This window comes from Cicer arietinum, chromosome 8 (assembly GCF_000331145.2).
Source record: "Cicer arietinum cultivar CDC Frontier isolate Library 1 chromosome 8, Cicar.CDCFrontier_v2.0, whole genome shotgun sequence".
Classification (NCBI taxonomy): domain Eukaryota; kingdom Viridiplantae; phylum Streptophyta; class Magnoliopsida; order Fabales; family Fabaceae; genus Cicer; species Cicer arietinum.
In genome coordinates this window covers 24,093,796-24,110,655 of record NC_021167.2, presented here as the reverse complement: position 1 = coordinate 24,110,655, position 16,860 = coordinate 24,093,796, and the positions used below count along the sequence as shown (strand labels likewise).

Sequence of the window (16,860 nt, the reverse complement as noted above, 5' to 3'; positions counted from 1 at the left end):
AAGACATGATCAGGGAAAACAAAATAATTACAGTTCAGGCGAGGGTTTGTGCAGGGTTTAGCCGTTTAGGAGTATCACCATTTTCTCTGTGCTCTTCAACTTCAAACTTGTTTCTTTTATTTCCGAAACAGATACAAAACCATGTGGTATCTCTGCGTTTTCTACCACAGATTATTGGATTACAGAAAACCCGAAGTTGAATCTTTAGCACAACTTTTTGGAGCTTTTAGGGACAACCAAAACGATGACGTTTATTCCCAATTGCAATGGAAGGTCCCTCTCCATCATCACCCTGATTCTCCTTTTCATTTAGTCAATCTCCCTTCTGAACATATTGCTCGTAGCATTGCCAACCGAAGTTAGTTTTCACTTTCTCTTTTTCTTCATTTTTATTCTTGTTTATAATTGTTTTATCTTAGTCCTTCAATTGCTTTTCATTTTTATTTTCTGGGTTTGTTTAAATTTTAAAAAAAAATTGTGGGTTTGCTTAAATTTTTAATTTTTTTTTTGTTTGTTTAAATTTTTAATTTTTTGTTTGGTGGGTTTGTTTAAATTTTTATTTTTTTTATGTGGGGTGGCAATTATGTTTATGTAGGTATACTTGTGAAGGGAATGTATGAACTATGGGGTGAAGGGGGTAGCTATGAGGAGTTGAAGGTTTCTTTATTGAGTTACCCTGATGAGGGAAAGTTACCATACTTGGAATCTAACAGTACTTTCAGGATTACTGTTGACACTTTTGGGAGGGTCATTAGTCTCCAAGAGCAAAAGGAACTTATTCAAGGGCTTTCTTATATCCCTTTTAAGGTATGTGTCTTTAATCTGATTTTTTGTATTGATACTCTTAGCATGGAAAATTATGATTGAGGAGACTGTTAGTTCACTCCTATGTAGTAGTGGGACAATGCTGTGAAACTTGGGATACTTCCTTGTATGGAGGAAACTACTGACTTTATGCTTACTTTTGATGTTTTGTGGTGCAAAGGGACATTTTTAGTGTTTTGGGTTTTGGTAGATCTGTAGGTTGAGTATAATTATTGAAAATGAAATTTGAGTCATTTCTATTCACTGACATTTCATAGGAAACAATATTTTTTGATTTGGGCTGTGCATGTTGAAATCTACATTATAACTTCTGTGAAGAGTTGCCGGAATTATGTGCTTTCTATGATTCTTCCCCTTTGTTTGCCAAAATTATGTTGGTAGTGTCAACTGAATTTTCAACAATATGTACCAGGATTTTGCAGGTTAATTTTCATCAAGCTTTTTGAAGTTTCTAATTTGTCAATTACTATTTAATTATTTTTTTCTTCCTCTGTGCATCTTGCTCTCCTCGTTTGTTTTCATTTAATATGGCCATAGAGTCCCTTTTTGAAATTAGAAGCATTACAATAAATGAAATTTCTCGTTATTTATTATGCTGTTTGAAAAACTCATACTTATGCAAGAATGTATTTCTTATCGATCATTGTTTGGTGACTTTGTTTGCAGGGACGGGTAAATTTGAGAAACCCAGATCACAACTTCTGGCTAATAGAAGTTGATAACTGTGAAACTAGTAATGGTCTTCCTCCAGTTGCCCAAAAGAGAATCTTCTTTGCTCGTGAAATCGGTGGTGCTGATAGGAAGCTCTTACCCACATACCAGTTGAAAAGCCGTAATTATCTTGGACCAACAGCCATGGATGCTGAAATAGCCTTTCTAATGGCCAACCAAGCATTGGCTACTCCTGGTAAACTAGTTTATGACCCTTTTGTTGGAACTGGAAGTATTCTTGTTGCAGCAGCTCATTTTGGAGCAATGACCATGGTCTGCTTCTCCTTCTTTCTACTTCTGTTTTTTTATTTTCCAACCCATCCTTCTGTTACATTCTTACATTTGATTTCGATTAGGAAAATTCGTGTCAATATGTATGCAGATGATTTTCTTTAACAAGAACTTATCTAAATTGTTCAGGGTGCTGACATTGACATTAGGGTTGTACGTGATGGACGTGGTCCTGACTGTAATGTTTGGAGTAATTTTAAGCAGGTAATTGTACCAAACATTCTTACACTTGTTTTATGCCAGTATAAAAATTGTTTGTATAGTTGGAATTTAGCACCACTTATAATGTTATAGACTAAATTTTCTTAAATAAAGCATACATCGAGATATGTATCCCATTCTGATAAACTTATTATGCTGTAAATTTTGCAGTATGGATTGCAAATGCCAGTTGGTCTTTTAAGAGCTGACAACAACCTTCCTCCGTGGCGTCCTGGGCTAAAAGAGGTAATTCTTGGAGAAAAAAAAAAAATTCTTGTTTGTTTTTTTGTTTGTAAATTTGTATTCCAATACAAAAGGAGAGCATCTATCATTCTGTATGTCTCGACACACAAGTTAAGATTTTTCCATATCAACAATTGTTTTCTGCCTGTTCGAACTAAAAATTATCAAAGGTAATAAACATGTTTTGTTGTTTATTACTTGCTTTTCAGTAATTGTGTTGCTGATTCTGGCTTTCTGTTATTTAACTTACTTGTAAATTGTGGAAGTTTTGCTACCAGTTGATATGTACTGTATTTAGGAAGATAACAGAGGGCATTATCTCTAATCTTGTTTATAAGCAAAAATTTGCGTGTGAACTGTGAAGTGCAAAAATAAATTGAATGGATGCAAGTTTATTCGTTATATTTGAATTATTTTTGAACTTTGCTGTTTATAAGGTATTTGATGCGATAATATGTGACCCTCCTTATGGAGTACGAGCCGGTGGACGCAAATCTGGTGGTAGAAAGCTACTAAAGGGGGCTGTAGAACCTTACATTGTTCCTGATGACAAAAGAACAGATCACATACCATCAACTGCACCTTACAGTTTAGTTGAGTGTGTACACGATTTACTTGATCTTGCTGCCAAGATGCTTGTAATGGGGGGCAGGCTTGTGTTTTTCTATCCTATATTGAGAGAAGAAGAGTCTGCACATAACCATTTCCCGGAGCATCCGTGTTTCAAACTGATTTCTTCTTCCGAGCAGATCCTAAGTTCACGGTATTGCAGGGTATTACTGACAATGGTCAAAACAGGTCCTTACACAGAGGAAATAAACGAGGCAGCTAGGTTAAAACACGCTGAATTTAGGGAGAACCATGTTAAGTGGCTAGAAGAGGGTAATCTTCATTCTGCAGTTTTCAGTCCAATTGATCATGCTCAGTTAATGGAGGATGGCGATTACAAGAGTAAGGATCCAAAGCCTAAATACAGAGGAAAATATGTTTAGACTTCATCGGTAGATGTTCCTGTCGCTAACCATTACACTAGACAGGCAATGTATGTTTGTATGTCCAAGAGGATAACTTTCACTATAGGGAGGTCAGTGTACCCATATGCCTTTTTTTTTCTTTCAGTTTTGTGACATTTTTGTGTAACTTATTAGATATCTATTTTTATTCAATTTGATGGGTTTGATACATTTCCTACTCTCAAACTTCTTAATCTAGGAAACTTGATAGGGTCTCTATTTAATACCATTTTCAAAGGTGTTGTTTTCTTTCTTTTTTTATAAGCACTTTCAAAGGTGTTGTTAGCTTAGAGACAAATGTATTGGTGAGATTTACTTAAGATCTCCAAAATATTAAAATGTGGGGTTCTGAGTTGGAGACAAATGTAGCAAAATCTTTACTTTAATGGAATGGTTCCAAATATTGAGAAGCTAAGTTATAGTATGTGTGAGCAGAAATTGCTAACTGTTGGTACTAATTTTACTTGTATCACTCTTTTTCAAATTTTACTTGTGTGAGCATAAAGTGTTATTTGGTAGTGTACTGTGTTGGTTTTTTTAATTAAAAATAAAATAATTTTTCTGTAAGAAATGTATAGGAATCCAACTCAAAGTCTAGTGATTTTCCAATATTGAACAATCTCATGAAGCATGTGTTGTATATTGTTTGACTAGTTTGTATTAACTTATTTAAATCTGTACATTATCATAAACATGTGTTCCACCGCTTGATTACTCCAATTTGCATTATGAGTAATAAAGACAAGAAAGAAAAATTATACAGCTCCAACAAATACTAGTTATAAAACGTGGGACATATGCACTAAAGTTCACCTTCTACGTAATTCACTGTTGCACAAAGACCTGAGTAACTATTTACAAGGGTCCCATTGGAGTTTAGCTCCCAAATCTGTTCAAAGACAGAATTTATCATACAAATATCAATAATACAAATTGGCCAAGGCATATTTTGTCTAGCTAGGGGTAAAAATAATTATATACCTACATAAGTTTGATTCTCGAATTAATTTTTATAAATACCCTGGAGACTATGTTTTAAATACCAGACCGAGGATTGAACCGGATGACTAATAAAAAAAATTATTTTTGAAAAAAATGAAAACTGTGGTTCAACCAACTGACTAAGAATTAATAGTGGTTGACCCAACCGGTAGACTAGTCAGTTCCCGATTCAACCGGCCGGTCCTATTTTAAAAACACTGCTTAAATATTAAGAGCCACATGCACAAGTGTCAGCTAGCCCTCTTTGTGATGAAATTATCGATACTTGTTTACCGAAGGGTCAGATTGGATATGAATCATCTCATGTGAAACAAAGTATCACGGGTGTTTTTTCTACACAAATTGAACAACAATAATTTGGATGATTAATTATATTTATTGAATTTGCAAATTCATCCCTTAAATTATAGTGCTATTAGTGTTTGACTCTTTTTTATGTTATTTATGTTATTTACAATTAAAATAAATGATGGCTCTTTTTGAATTTTTAATTTTTTTTATTAAAAATCTAATTTTTAATATTAAAACATAAATTCAAAAATATTTTGGAACATACATGTGTATCGTCCCAAAAAAAGTTACATGCATTTGTTAACTAAAATAGTATTACCCTACTTTATTTCTTCTAAATTTTATGTCGTTTTATAATTACAATTTACAATGAAACATTAATATTTCTTTTCTTATCATACTATTTATTATTTATTACTCTTTTTTTCTTTTAATTTAATAAATTTATTTTTCTCATACTATTAACTATAGATAACTTTATAAAATAACTCATAATTTCTATTTTTCCGTACAAAAATAATTATAAACATTGCCACATGCAGCTGCCAGCTGCTAAGAAAGAGTACTAGCTAGCATTCAGAGTTTGGGACATGGAATGGAAAATAAGCACGGTCTTAATTCATTGGCACATGCATCACTAACCATGTTTGATGCTCATATACATAGAACATAGTATATATTATATGCCGTATTAGTGAGGGTATATACAATTATATATGCAAGAGACAAATAACTATTAAGTTTTATGGTGAGGGACCGATTTGTTTAGTAGAAAGTTTACAAGGAGGACCACTGGATGGACCACCCCATTTTCATCTCATAAAATTTGAAAGACAATTACAGTTTGATCATAAATTATGATGAAGATTGGTAACAGAACGTGCAAATGAAAAAAATACTAGTAATAGGGTGTGGAAAAGCTATTAATTAAGTTCATTTTCCAAATTCCAATCTAAATTAATGAGTAATAGGGTGTGGAAAAGCTATAAATTAATGAGTCGTTGCTAAATACAGATCTAATAGGTGTTCTAGCCTTTAACTTCTATTCAAAGGAAAGTTAGGAATTAATTAGGAAAGAAAGTATTAATACATGTTATTGTACAAAAGAAAAAAATGCATACAAAATTGAAGGTTTGGGCCATTAGAGATAAGAAAAACAACATCCTATTGCTATTAGCAACTAGGGAGACCACTAATGGAAAACTATGACTCAAAATGCACAGAAACTCTCCAAAGGGAAATCAAAGTTATGCATAAAGATGATGAAGAAGACACAGAACAAAAACAGATTGAATTGGAAAAGAAAAACTATAAACTAATTTTCAGAATGAAAAGAAAAATCCAGATCTAGCATTCTGAGAGAAGAAACATATACTATTTGTCAGCAAAAGGTTTAAAGAGCAACAAAATCAGACAAAAAAAAAAACTTTTTTTTAAGTCAGATAATAACTTAATCAGAAATCAAAACAACCAACAAAACGTATTGTTAGTAAAACTAGAAACACAAATCTTACAGTTAAAAAGTAAAAGAAAAAATAATCGAAAATAGTAGCATCCAAAAAGAAACCATTCTTGGCACTAAAAAATGAAGGCTTCTTCACATTGAAGCTTTGTGAAACCAAAGTAGAAAGGAAGAAAAAAAGATAGAATTTTTAGTGATTACTTACTTTTGGTGATGGGTGAGAAAGCTTGCCGTTGGAACCCATCTGAGACTCAACGTTAGGATGGCTCCGGCGACCGGCCGGAGACATAATCGGTGAAATGGGTCTAAGACATCTTTCAAAAATAGCCATGACTAAGAACATTGAAATGAGAATAGCAGTTGCTACAAACCCAAAGGAAACAGCATTGACTGAGCTATCAAAATTGGTCCAATGTTCGTCTCTGTGAAGGTCAAGTGGAGCCCCTGTTGGTGGCCATTCATTGTTGTGCTCTTCTACCGCCATTTTTTGTTGTTGCTAAATTGAGGTTTTTTGTTGTGCTATGATGTTGATAAAATTTACACAAATGTAAAAATATTTTTTCTTTCTTCAATTCAATTGCAAGTGCAAGGATTATAGAAGGGTAGACCTATTAGGTTAGATTTGGATACATGTGGATAATAAGAAACCAAAACCAAGTACAAACTGAAAGTATATGAAAAATTGATTATATATACATTAAACCTTTTAGTTATGGGTCAGACACTTTAGGCCATAGCAAAATTATATATATAGTATTCAATTGTATTTTTTAAATTTGTAGAGTGTTTTGATTTTGAGGGAAGAAAGAAAGAAAGAAAGAAAGAAAGAAAGAGTAACTGACCTGACCTAAAAGTGAAGGGAAGTGAAGTGATGAAGAAAGTAACACAAGGGTTTGGTTTCGACTTTTTCGAGTGTGTTTCGACTAAGTGACAGAGCTGGGATTCAGTGATGCAAGGTTCAACTTGCTTTTCGATGGGGACGATTTTCTCTTTCTCTTTCTTTTACACAAATTTACCAAACTGTAAATCCTCTCCTCCTCAAATGGATCCTATCTTCTTATCTCTCGCAAACAAAACCCTTCACCACTATGGACGACACGTCGTTTTACTCACTGTAAACACTTGAACGGCAACATAAATAATACCCACACTAACTAACTACACTTGGAAAAATTTAGAAATTTAAACTTTAAATTAAAATACTTTTCCTTCTTGGATTTTGTTTTTGTTTTTCAATTTTGAATTAATATTTTATTAAATACTGTAATCCAGAAATATCTGTTTTTTTATATCAAGTATTATTATTTTTTATTTTTTAGTTTAAAAATAATTCAAAACAGTTTTTTTTTAAACCAAGTTTATGAAATACATTTTTAGTTTTGAAAACTGAAAACAAATTTTAAATCTGAAAATTAAATAGATTTTACCAATGAGCACTTGATGAGAGTTCAAAATCTGAAGAGATAATTTTGCCTCCATTGTAGACTTAAAGAATTAGTCTTCCACAGTTGCGCATATTACAAATAAAATAAATATACAACAAGATTGGTTAGCTTGTTCAACCAAATTAGCACAAACAGTCCCATATGCAAGTGTATAAGCGTTTATAAAATAACCACTTAAATTATTTATCCAAATAAACTCATTGTTACAGTACATAATACATTACAAATGAACACATTCAGGCAAAATTTCAATCGAAGATCTCTTTATTGAAAGTAGAAAAGGAATGTTCAGCAAAAAAAGGAATAAATTATAATTATAATTCCTATAAAAAGTTATCAATTTTTTAGTTTATGAAGAAAAAAAATTATTCATTTTTAGTCTTTATTTTAAAGTTATTTTTATAATATAAAATGATATTTGAGTTTCTAAAAAATGTCTATAAAATCAAAATAGATATTAGAGTGAAAAAAATCAAAGAATAAACTTAAAATGTTGTAATTTTATAATTCATCTTCTTTTTATTATATTATAAAAAATTATAAAATTTGGAGCACTCACCAATTTGAGCATGCGATATTGAGCTAGTTGTACAATTCAACAATCGACTTTGTTAATAACTATTACTAGAGGTGAATGAATGATGAAAATAGACTAGATTGAAGTTAGACTTTGTAAGATATGAGTCTTACGTATTTTGATAATAATAGGAAATACAAAATTATGTATATTTAATTAAACAATCCAAACTTTGTAGATCTAATAGGCTTTTCCAATAGTATGTAGTTTAACGTTTTTTTTATTTTATCTAATTAAGATTTTAAAAAAACATTGATTTGACTTAGAATAAAAAAGTTTGATTTAGCTTGAGTCTATTGCAGACTAAATATAAATCATTATTGATTTATTTGGTATATTCTCGCCCCAACTATTACATACTTGTTATTTGACTATTAAATATTTATACTAATTTTCAAGCTATATAAATGGTAATAATCATTTCAAAAATAATTAATTTGTCACTATGTGTGATTTTTTTTAACAAAAACTTAAATAAACTCAAAAAAAGCTCAAGTGTCCTTAAAATAAAATAAATTATTTAATTTAAATTAAAATTATAATAAATAAATTAGTTTAAATTTAAAATTATAATAAATAAATTATTTATTAATTTGATATATTTTGTATTTATTTAGCTTGTGTGTTTTGTTTAAATTATTAAATAAATTATTTAATTTAAATTATTATTTATCAAATTATTTTAAATTTTTTAAATTTATTAATTTTAATTAAATAAATAAATAATAAAAGGTAAAAAGGATATTAATTACAATAATAAAGATATTGAAAGAGAAAAATAAGAAATTACTGTAATTAGTCTATAAAATTACACTATATAAATTATAAATTTATAAATAATACTATCAAACAGAAATTATGGTTTATAGATTTATTTCGTTTCTTAACCTTATAAAACAAAACTTATATTTTAAATGTTATCAACTACTTTTTTAATATTGTATCATGCGTAATGTAATATAATTCGCTTAGAAGGAATTATTTCGTTAGTTTTAGGAGATATGATCAGTAGAAATTGTGGCGATTATATACGTTGACACGTATGGAATATACTTTTATAGAAAAGGTTGACATATAGTTGATAAGAACAAACCATTGGAGGGCCACGTGGTGTGATATAGATTATAGAATACAACTATACATGAACATGATGAAGCCTCACCAACCCATAATTGCCTTAATGAGGTGAGGAGAGTGTACGTGTGCGTACTGTGTAGTATGTTCATGATCATGTACTTCTTTGATACCTAATATATATATATACACTTATTTGTTCAGGTTTTGATTTTTGATGAAAATAGCAAAATGCTACAACTATCACAATCAAGATCCCAATGCTTCACGAGCTATATCGTGTATACAAATGGAAGCTAGATATGATGCAGCTACTTAATATTAATGCATCATTACTTTTTTTTTAAAAAAATTGTTCGGTGGAATAGTCTCTTATTTACAATAGTATACTCTACCGTTTATTTTAAGGCTTATCTAAGATGGTCCTAACATTAACTACGTATTTAAGGGCTGGTCTTTTTTTTATTTTTTATTTTAAACTTTTCTATTTTTCATTTTCAAGGTTGAAAGTAGTATTCATGGTTGTTTTGTAAAAAAATTCCATGTTATATCCAAATTTATGGTTTGTATAATATGTTTACATATCTTAAAATCACAATTAAAAAATAAATAGAGATAATACTTTTTTTATAAACAAATATTAAAATTTTAGTAGTTATGTTAATTTTTCTGTTTGAATCCTAGAAATCTTTGACACTTTTGTGTTGTCTTATAAATCACCAATCCAGCTATCTACTAAAAATATTACTGTTGGATACGACATGACTAGATTTTCCAAGGATCATAACATGAATTAACTACGTGTATATATTTATATATATAAGGAACTGAGTGGAGTTAGTTATTCTTTTTTTTTTTGGACGAATAGTGTGTAAAGTTGGTTAATTTACCAGAAATAATCAAGGTTTAGGGAATGGAAGTGGATATACAGCTCGAATATGAAGAAAAAAAAATACAACAAGGTCATCATAGCTTCATTTGAAAGAAATTAAATTTGTCATTTCTATAGCACTTCTATTACCACTCTTCCTCTTATCATTTGCCATGTTGATCAACCAGTAGTTTCACAACAATTTTGCTATTTTATATAATCTAAATTTTTTAAAATAGATTAATATTGGAACATTTTAACCAATGTACAAATTTTATTTATTTTTTAACAAATAAAATATAATTTTTTTAGATTAGTATTTTTGTCATTTATATATATAAATATATCATATTTTTTAATATTTTAAATTGTTTATTTAGTAGTGTCATAATCAATTATTCTTTTTATATGTAAAATTATTTCATTATTGTTACTTATTTAGTTTTTTAGTATTTTTTAAATTGTAACTTTTTAAAATATTACAAGTTACTAGTACTTTAAAAAATATATATAATTATTTTATAAAATATAATTTTATCATTTAAATATGAGTACTAGTATATCAAATTAATTTTGCATTTCAAGCCTCACAATGTGGTATTTCATATTAATTGTGAATTGAGAATCCTCAAATAGGTAATGTTAGAGAAAGGAAAGCTTGACAAAAACTTTACATGAACTTAAATTTTGCAACATTTATTAATCTATCTATCTAATGATACGTGACATAATCTAGGGTTAAAAGGGCATAATTTACAAGTTTAAATCAATGTTTTTTTGGTTGCAATGTACTTTTTAATCGATGTTATATATATATATATATATATATGGAGGAAAAAATGGTCATATATATATATATATATATATATGTATATATATATATATATATATAATATCTCTTACAATTCATTAATTTAATTTTAAGTAATAATTTTGTAATTTTTTTATTTAGTTATTTATTTAATTTTAAAACAATTTGATTTTTTATGTTTTGAAATGTCGATATCATTTTTATAGAAACTCGAAAAATTCATCCAAATTTTCAAATAAAATTCACAAAAGTCATTATCAATTTCAATTCCCTTTAGTCAAATTAAGAGTATGTCTCACACATTAAATATGTTCCAACAAATGAAAATGACATTCATGTTGATTTTTAAGAAAAAAATAGGCCATTATAGGCACAAATAATTATTCAAAGGCAGCATTGGCACAGGCAGAACTAGGATAAAATGTATGAGCAGATTAAGTCAGCAACAATATAACCAACATGTAAATGTTCCTGGTCAATTTACTAATTATTAATTTATAGCGGACTTAGTTGCTGAAAGGATGGATGAGTAAATTTTTAATCCATAGTCAGATATTCATCAAAGAATCAATCTTCTATCCTCTAAGAATGGGGTGAGAAAGGAAACTTCAAAGGAGGCAAAACAAGGATAACAAGTAAAATATTGTTGAATGTTCAGTGTCATCGAACTCGATGCAATCATATTTATGTTTTATAACAACAAACAACGTATTGGAGCCTGGCTAATATCACCAATACTTACTTTATACATTTGTTTTTGATATTTTCATCAAAATGATTCTCAGATAATGAGACACAACACAAGAATCTAACTAAAACAGGATATAAAATGGAATGAGAATGTGTCAGGTGTGGAAACAGGAAAAAAGATTAGATCAACCGACCTCCCTAATGTCATCAATAGTGTGGGACCGTAGAGGAGTATTAGCAAATGTCTTCAAATTCAGCTTTAGCAAATCATTAACGTTCACATAACCATCGCTCCTCATATTCAAATTCAATTCAGATGCCATATGCCGTAAAATTCGCGTCCTGCAGATATTGAAAGACCAGCATAATTTCAGTGAATTGCTGCTTAGATCCACTTTTTTTTTACAAACAGAAGAACAACAACAAACGAAACTCGCATTCTGAAGCTATGAAGGAAGAAAAAATGTTTATGAAAATAAAAAATGATAATTATCAGATGGTGAAGTAGTGCTTAAAGGAGCCTACCAAGAGAATCAATTTTATCCTTTCCCGAGCCACTCCCACCACCACCACCATCCCTAACCACATATTAAAATTGCAACAACAATTATAAACTAATTATATATTAATACAAACTTTTACAAATAAAAAAACATAAGCATAAACACTACAATAAAAAATATAAATAAATAAAAAATAAAAAACTTACCTTTGGATGGTTAAAAGTTGATGAATGAAAAAGTGATTTTTAGTGTAAATTTGAGATTAAAAAAAAAAAAATGAGATTGAGTTGGATTTGAGATATATAAAAATTTAGAGAGTTTTTTATTTGAAAATCAAAGTAAATGAAAAAAAGGTTCTTACCGTTACAAAGGATGGGTATTTTAAGTAACTGCATCCATGAATTCAATTAATTACCAAATCGAATCCTGCAATTCAAGTAATAATTTATTTAAGTAAATATAAAAATTTAGTTAGGCTTTTTAGCCATGAATTCAATTTAATTTTCAGAACATTGAAAAGAAAAATAATGGAAGCAATGGTTTTTCAAATTTCAAGCACTACTTTGACAAATCTATTATTTGACGATCACGATTTGACGAGTTGACATTTATGTGAAAGTGTGTAATGATTTTTCAAAAAACTACTATTTTAAATGGTTACGTTTTAATTTTACTAATATACTATAAAGGATTCATGAAAGATTAATGAAGTCTAACATGCAATTTTTTTGTTGTAATAGGAATATTATTTTTCTTTAGTATTTTGTGAGTAGTACCGGAATGAAAGTAGTTTACCACTTGGTACAGCAAAATTGATATGAATTCTTAAACGTCATGTATTTCATATAAATAACATACTATGTTGAATAATAAAAATAAATATTCATTATAAGTTACTTACTCATCTTTACATTTACTAATTTACTTAATTTATACATGGCATGTTCATTATTTTAAAAATTCTTATTTCATCTAATCTAATTATTTAATAATTATTATTTTTATTTGTTTAAAATTAAAAGTATTGTTTTATAATAAGTTTTTTTGGAAAGAAAAAAGATTCAGAATTAAAAAACAAGGCATCATCGTTAAGATTAAAGAATGGGGTTGGAGTCATGCTGTTGACCAGTGTAAAAAAGTAGTTTTAAGTAAGGTTAGAATTTTTCATTGGTTGGTGATTAAATAAAGAATGATTTTTTTAACACATGCGTTTAAGAATCTAAGAATGCGTTTGGATTAACATTTGTAGATATATTTTATAAAAAAAATTGTTTTAGAATTTATTTTTGATTTTTTTATTTAAATATTATTTTATAAATTGAAATTTATTTGGATTATAAATCAAATGTACTTGTAAATATGTATTTACTAAATAAACATATATTTTTCAAAGTTGTATTTGTAATTATAAATTATAGTAGAAGATAAATTGGAAATAAATCATGAAATCTAAAAAATGAAAAATGCAAAAGCATCATGGGTGATACTTTTGCTCAAACTTAGTTTTAAGACAACATTAAGTTCACCAAATATAATTTTAATGTAACACAAGCAAAATAGTTAAAACACTTTTACCGTTTAAATATTATATTTAGATTGAGAAATGAAAAATCAAACATGTTATAAAAATTGAAAGAGTAAGACTAATAAATGCCCTATGGACATTTGTTAAGCTAGCATTAAAAAAAAGTTTACATTAAAAGAACAAAATTAAAATATTAAAAAATTACATACTCAATTTTTAATATAATATTGTTATATTAAGATGTTTAACAAATATCCTTAAAAATTTGATAGTGTTTTCCAAATTAAAATTTGTTTTAGATGAATAATTTTAAATTTTTTAATAGTCAGATACATAATTTTTAAAATAAAATTTTAATTTTTTATTTCATTCGTCTCACACTTAGTGTCGTTTAAATTTTTTATATATATTAAAAAATATAATAATTTAAAAAAAATAGATGAGTTGTTTTATAAACTACTTTTTTTTAATTATAAATAATTTTTTTACTATTATTTTTTATCAATATAAATTATAATAATACTTTGAAAATTATAGAAAAAGATAATTAAATTTATATTACAAAATATAATTAACATTTTTTATGAGATTTTTTTTTTTGTTAAAATAATATTTATTGTGAGATGGAGGAAGTCACATGTATCTTTAAGGCTGCGTGCTTCAGTACGTTAAACATTAAAGAAAAGATCACACATACGTCACATCCACACACTTTGTTTTATAGTAATGATAAATACAAATAATAAAATAGCGAAAAGACTGAAGTTGCAATACCTCTTCAATGGATTTTGCTACTAATTTTTTTTAGAACAAAATTTTACAAAATTCTTTGAAACAAACAAAAATACATAGAATATATATAAGTTATTTTTTTGAAAAAAATTGGTAGACACTTATTCACCAAAAGAGATAACAATAAAGAATTATATGTGAGAGATTATAGAATAATACTAACAATATAATTTTTAATATATGCTTTTCAACATAATTTTAATTAAAATTCACATAAATTTCATTAATTTTATATAAAAATAATATAATTTAGTAGAATTTATGTAAATTTTAAACAATTAAATAGAATCCGTTGGTAAATATATGTTAGGTAGTATGTAATAGGATGGTGAGATGACAAAAATAGAAATATAGAGATAAATTGAAGTGATCAAAGAGTACATGGAAACAGGTGGTGTATGCATTCTTGTATATTTTATCGACTAAGAAGATACCTTCCTTCATCTAAACTAATTTCCATCACGAAGATTCTCCTTTCAATTCCACTTTTAATTTGTAGTTTTAGATCCTTTGAAATTGTGAAAGTTGCGAACTGCTATGATTTTTATCTATAATACCGGTTACATACTTTGATGGATCCACAATTTCGCGCACATAAAAAGAACAAAATTATGTTGTAGTTTCACACTAGCACCTAATGTAGCATTGGATTATCCAATTTATTTTCACTTGAGATTTTGTCCGATTTTGATTTTATGTTTGTTTCAAGGATTAAAATTACATTTCTAGGAATCTTATTCCTCGAAATATTATTACTTATAATTTTATTTCTATTAACGTGTTTGGTAAACAATTAAAATGTGAAAGAATCTTTAAAATTCATTTAATTTAATAATTATAAATTTTTAAAAGTTAAAAAAAAGTGTTAAAATGATGTGTGGGTGAAAAGTTATGGGTACTTTTATTCCTATATAGGGCTGTTCATGGTTGGTTTTTTTTTTTTAAATTAAACCATATTCATTTTAAAACTAATATATGGATTTAGATTTATAACCAAATCCATTATTTGGTTTAAAATCGGTTATAAAACTAATTGTAAAATTAGTTATGGTTAAATAACCGGTTTATAATTAAGCAACCGATTTTGAAAATTTTAATTTTAAAATCGGTTAAAATTTGATTATCTTTTTTAAAAAATATTTATTCATAGTTTAAAAATCGGTTATTTAAAAAAATCGATTTTTTCGAGAAAAAAAGTTTTTATTTTTTTCTGATATTTTTTTGAAAAATAAACAAATTTCAAATTTTTTTCAAGAAATAAAATCTCAAAATTATCAAAATATTGGTAGTGGATAAAAACCAAATCCAAATATAAAATATAAGTAGTTATCCAACCGGTTTATAAATAAACTGGATTATAACCATATGATTTTAACCGAATATTTAAAATGGATTTGGATCTGGTTATGGATTTAGGCCTCATAACCAGATTTTTTGCACAGCCCTATTCCCATATAAATATAAGATTACCACTTCCTTGACATGGGAATAAGAAGGGAGAAAGATGTGAGTAAAGAAATTCCTAGGCATAGTTTTTTTAAACTTGAAATAAACATAATCGTAAGTTTTCCAAAGTCACATTCTAACGAATAAGTTTGTAATCCATAAAATAAAGGGCATTTGTTTGGAAATAATTTTTTTTTCCGTAGGAATCGAACTCGATAATTGAAAGATAAAGATCACCGTTTATTTATTTTTTACTATTAATTGAGTTTTACAAAAGATAAAAATTTAATATTTTTAATGAGTAGAGAGAAAAGTGAGAATGTTGTAATTAACAGTGTCGATAACGATAATAGTCGAAATGCTACAACTGAATTTAGATTTAGCTGGATTAAAGATGATCGATGAAGATGTTCTTCCTTTTTAATTTGTATTTTTTTATCATTAACTAATCTATCAAGCCTAATTTTTGTGAGGATTAAAATATTCAATATATAAAAAGACCTAAGGGATTAAATACTTGTGATGAAAGGCGAAATAATAAAATAGATACATACATGGGTGTGCATTTGTAAGTCTTCTACCATATTTGATTTACAAAATGATATTTAATTTTAATGATGTGTGTTTTTTTATATCTAATTTCTCTCCAAAATTAGGTTTCTCTTATATAAATGGCGGTGAGAATGAAAGAAGAGAAATTAATACTACCTTTGATTGGTGTGTTATATTATGAAGTAAGTCGTGTGGGTTCTGTATCGGAGCGATATTGAGATTGGGGAATATGGTGGAATCGACAAGTGTCTGTCTTGTGCCGCCTCAGACACGATTTCGGGTTATAAGGAGAGACTCGCTTGCCACTGCTGGCTATCAATACCACTTTCTTTTTGGTACTTTGCATTTATAAGGTGCTAGTGCTATTAAATCATTCAAACAAATAAAATTATTATTTTACTATGTTATTCTTATTAACTAGCATCTTAACTCGTTCCTCACTATTCAATGCTTCTAAATATTTATTATATTTTGTAACAGATATTTCATGTAAATATCTCATCTATAATTAGAATTACCTATGCATTGCACTTAT

The 16,860-nt window shown here is 27.8% G+C and overlaps 2 protein-coding genes across 4 annotated transcripts; one reads left to right on the top strand and one right to left on the bottom strand.

Moving 5' to 3' along the window:
* LOC101513564 (uncharacterized) lies at nt 1–3,455 on the top strand. Its single transcript, XM_004512748.4, has 6 exons — nt 1–358; nt 596–807; nt 1,492–1,809; nt 1,957–2,031; nt 2,200–2,274; nt 2,709–3,455. The coding sequence occupies exons 1-6, from the start codon at nt 142–144 to the stop codon at nt 3,261–3,263; spliced, it is 1,452 nt and encodes a 483-aa protein (XP_004512805.1). The 5' UTR covers nt 1–141; the 3' UTR covers nt 3,264–3,455.
* Nucleotides 3,456–3,857: 402 nt separating this feature from the next.
* Nucleotides 3,858–12,026, bottom strand: LOC101513873 (uncharacterized). Of its 3 annotated transcripts, none has more exons than XM_027337534.2 (3): nt 6,882–7,140; nt 6,245–6,647; nt 3,918–4,173 (listed from the first exon to the last, which is right to left on the bottom strand). In XM_027337534.2, exons 2-3 carry the CDS (start codon nt 6,521–6,523, stop codon nt 4,087–4,089), a joined length of 366 nt encoding a protein of 121 aa, XP_027193335.1. In that variant the 5' UTR covers nt 6,524–6,647; nt 6,882–7,140; the 3' UTR covers nt 3,918–4,086. The 3 variants fall into 3 exon arrangements, 2 of the variants coding, with proteins under 2 accessions (XP_027193335.1, XP_073220463.1); XM_073364362.1 differs by having other exon boundaries at nt 6,887–7,140; XR_012161590.1 differs by lacking the exons at nt 6,245–6,647; nt 6,882–7,140 and adding an exon at nt 11,702–12,026 and having other exon boundaries at nt 3,858–4,173.
* Nucleotides 12,027–16,860: the final 4,834 nt, after the last annotated feature.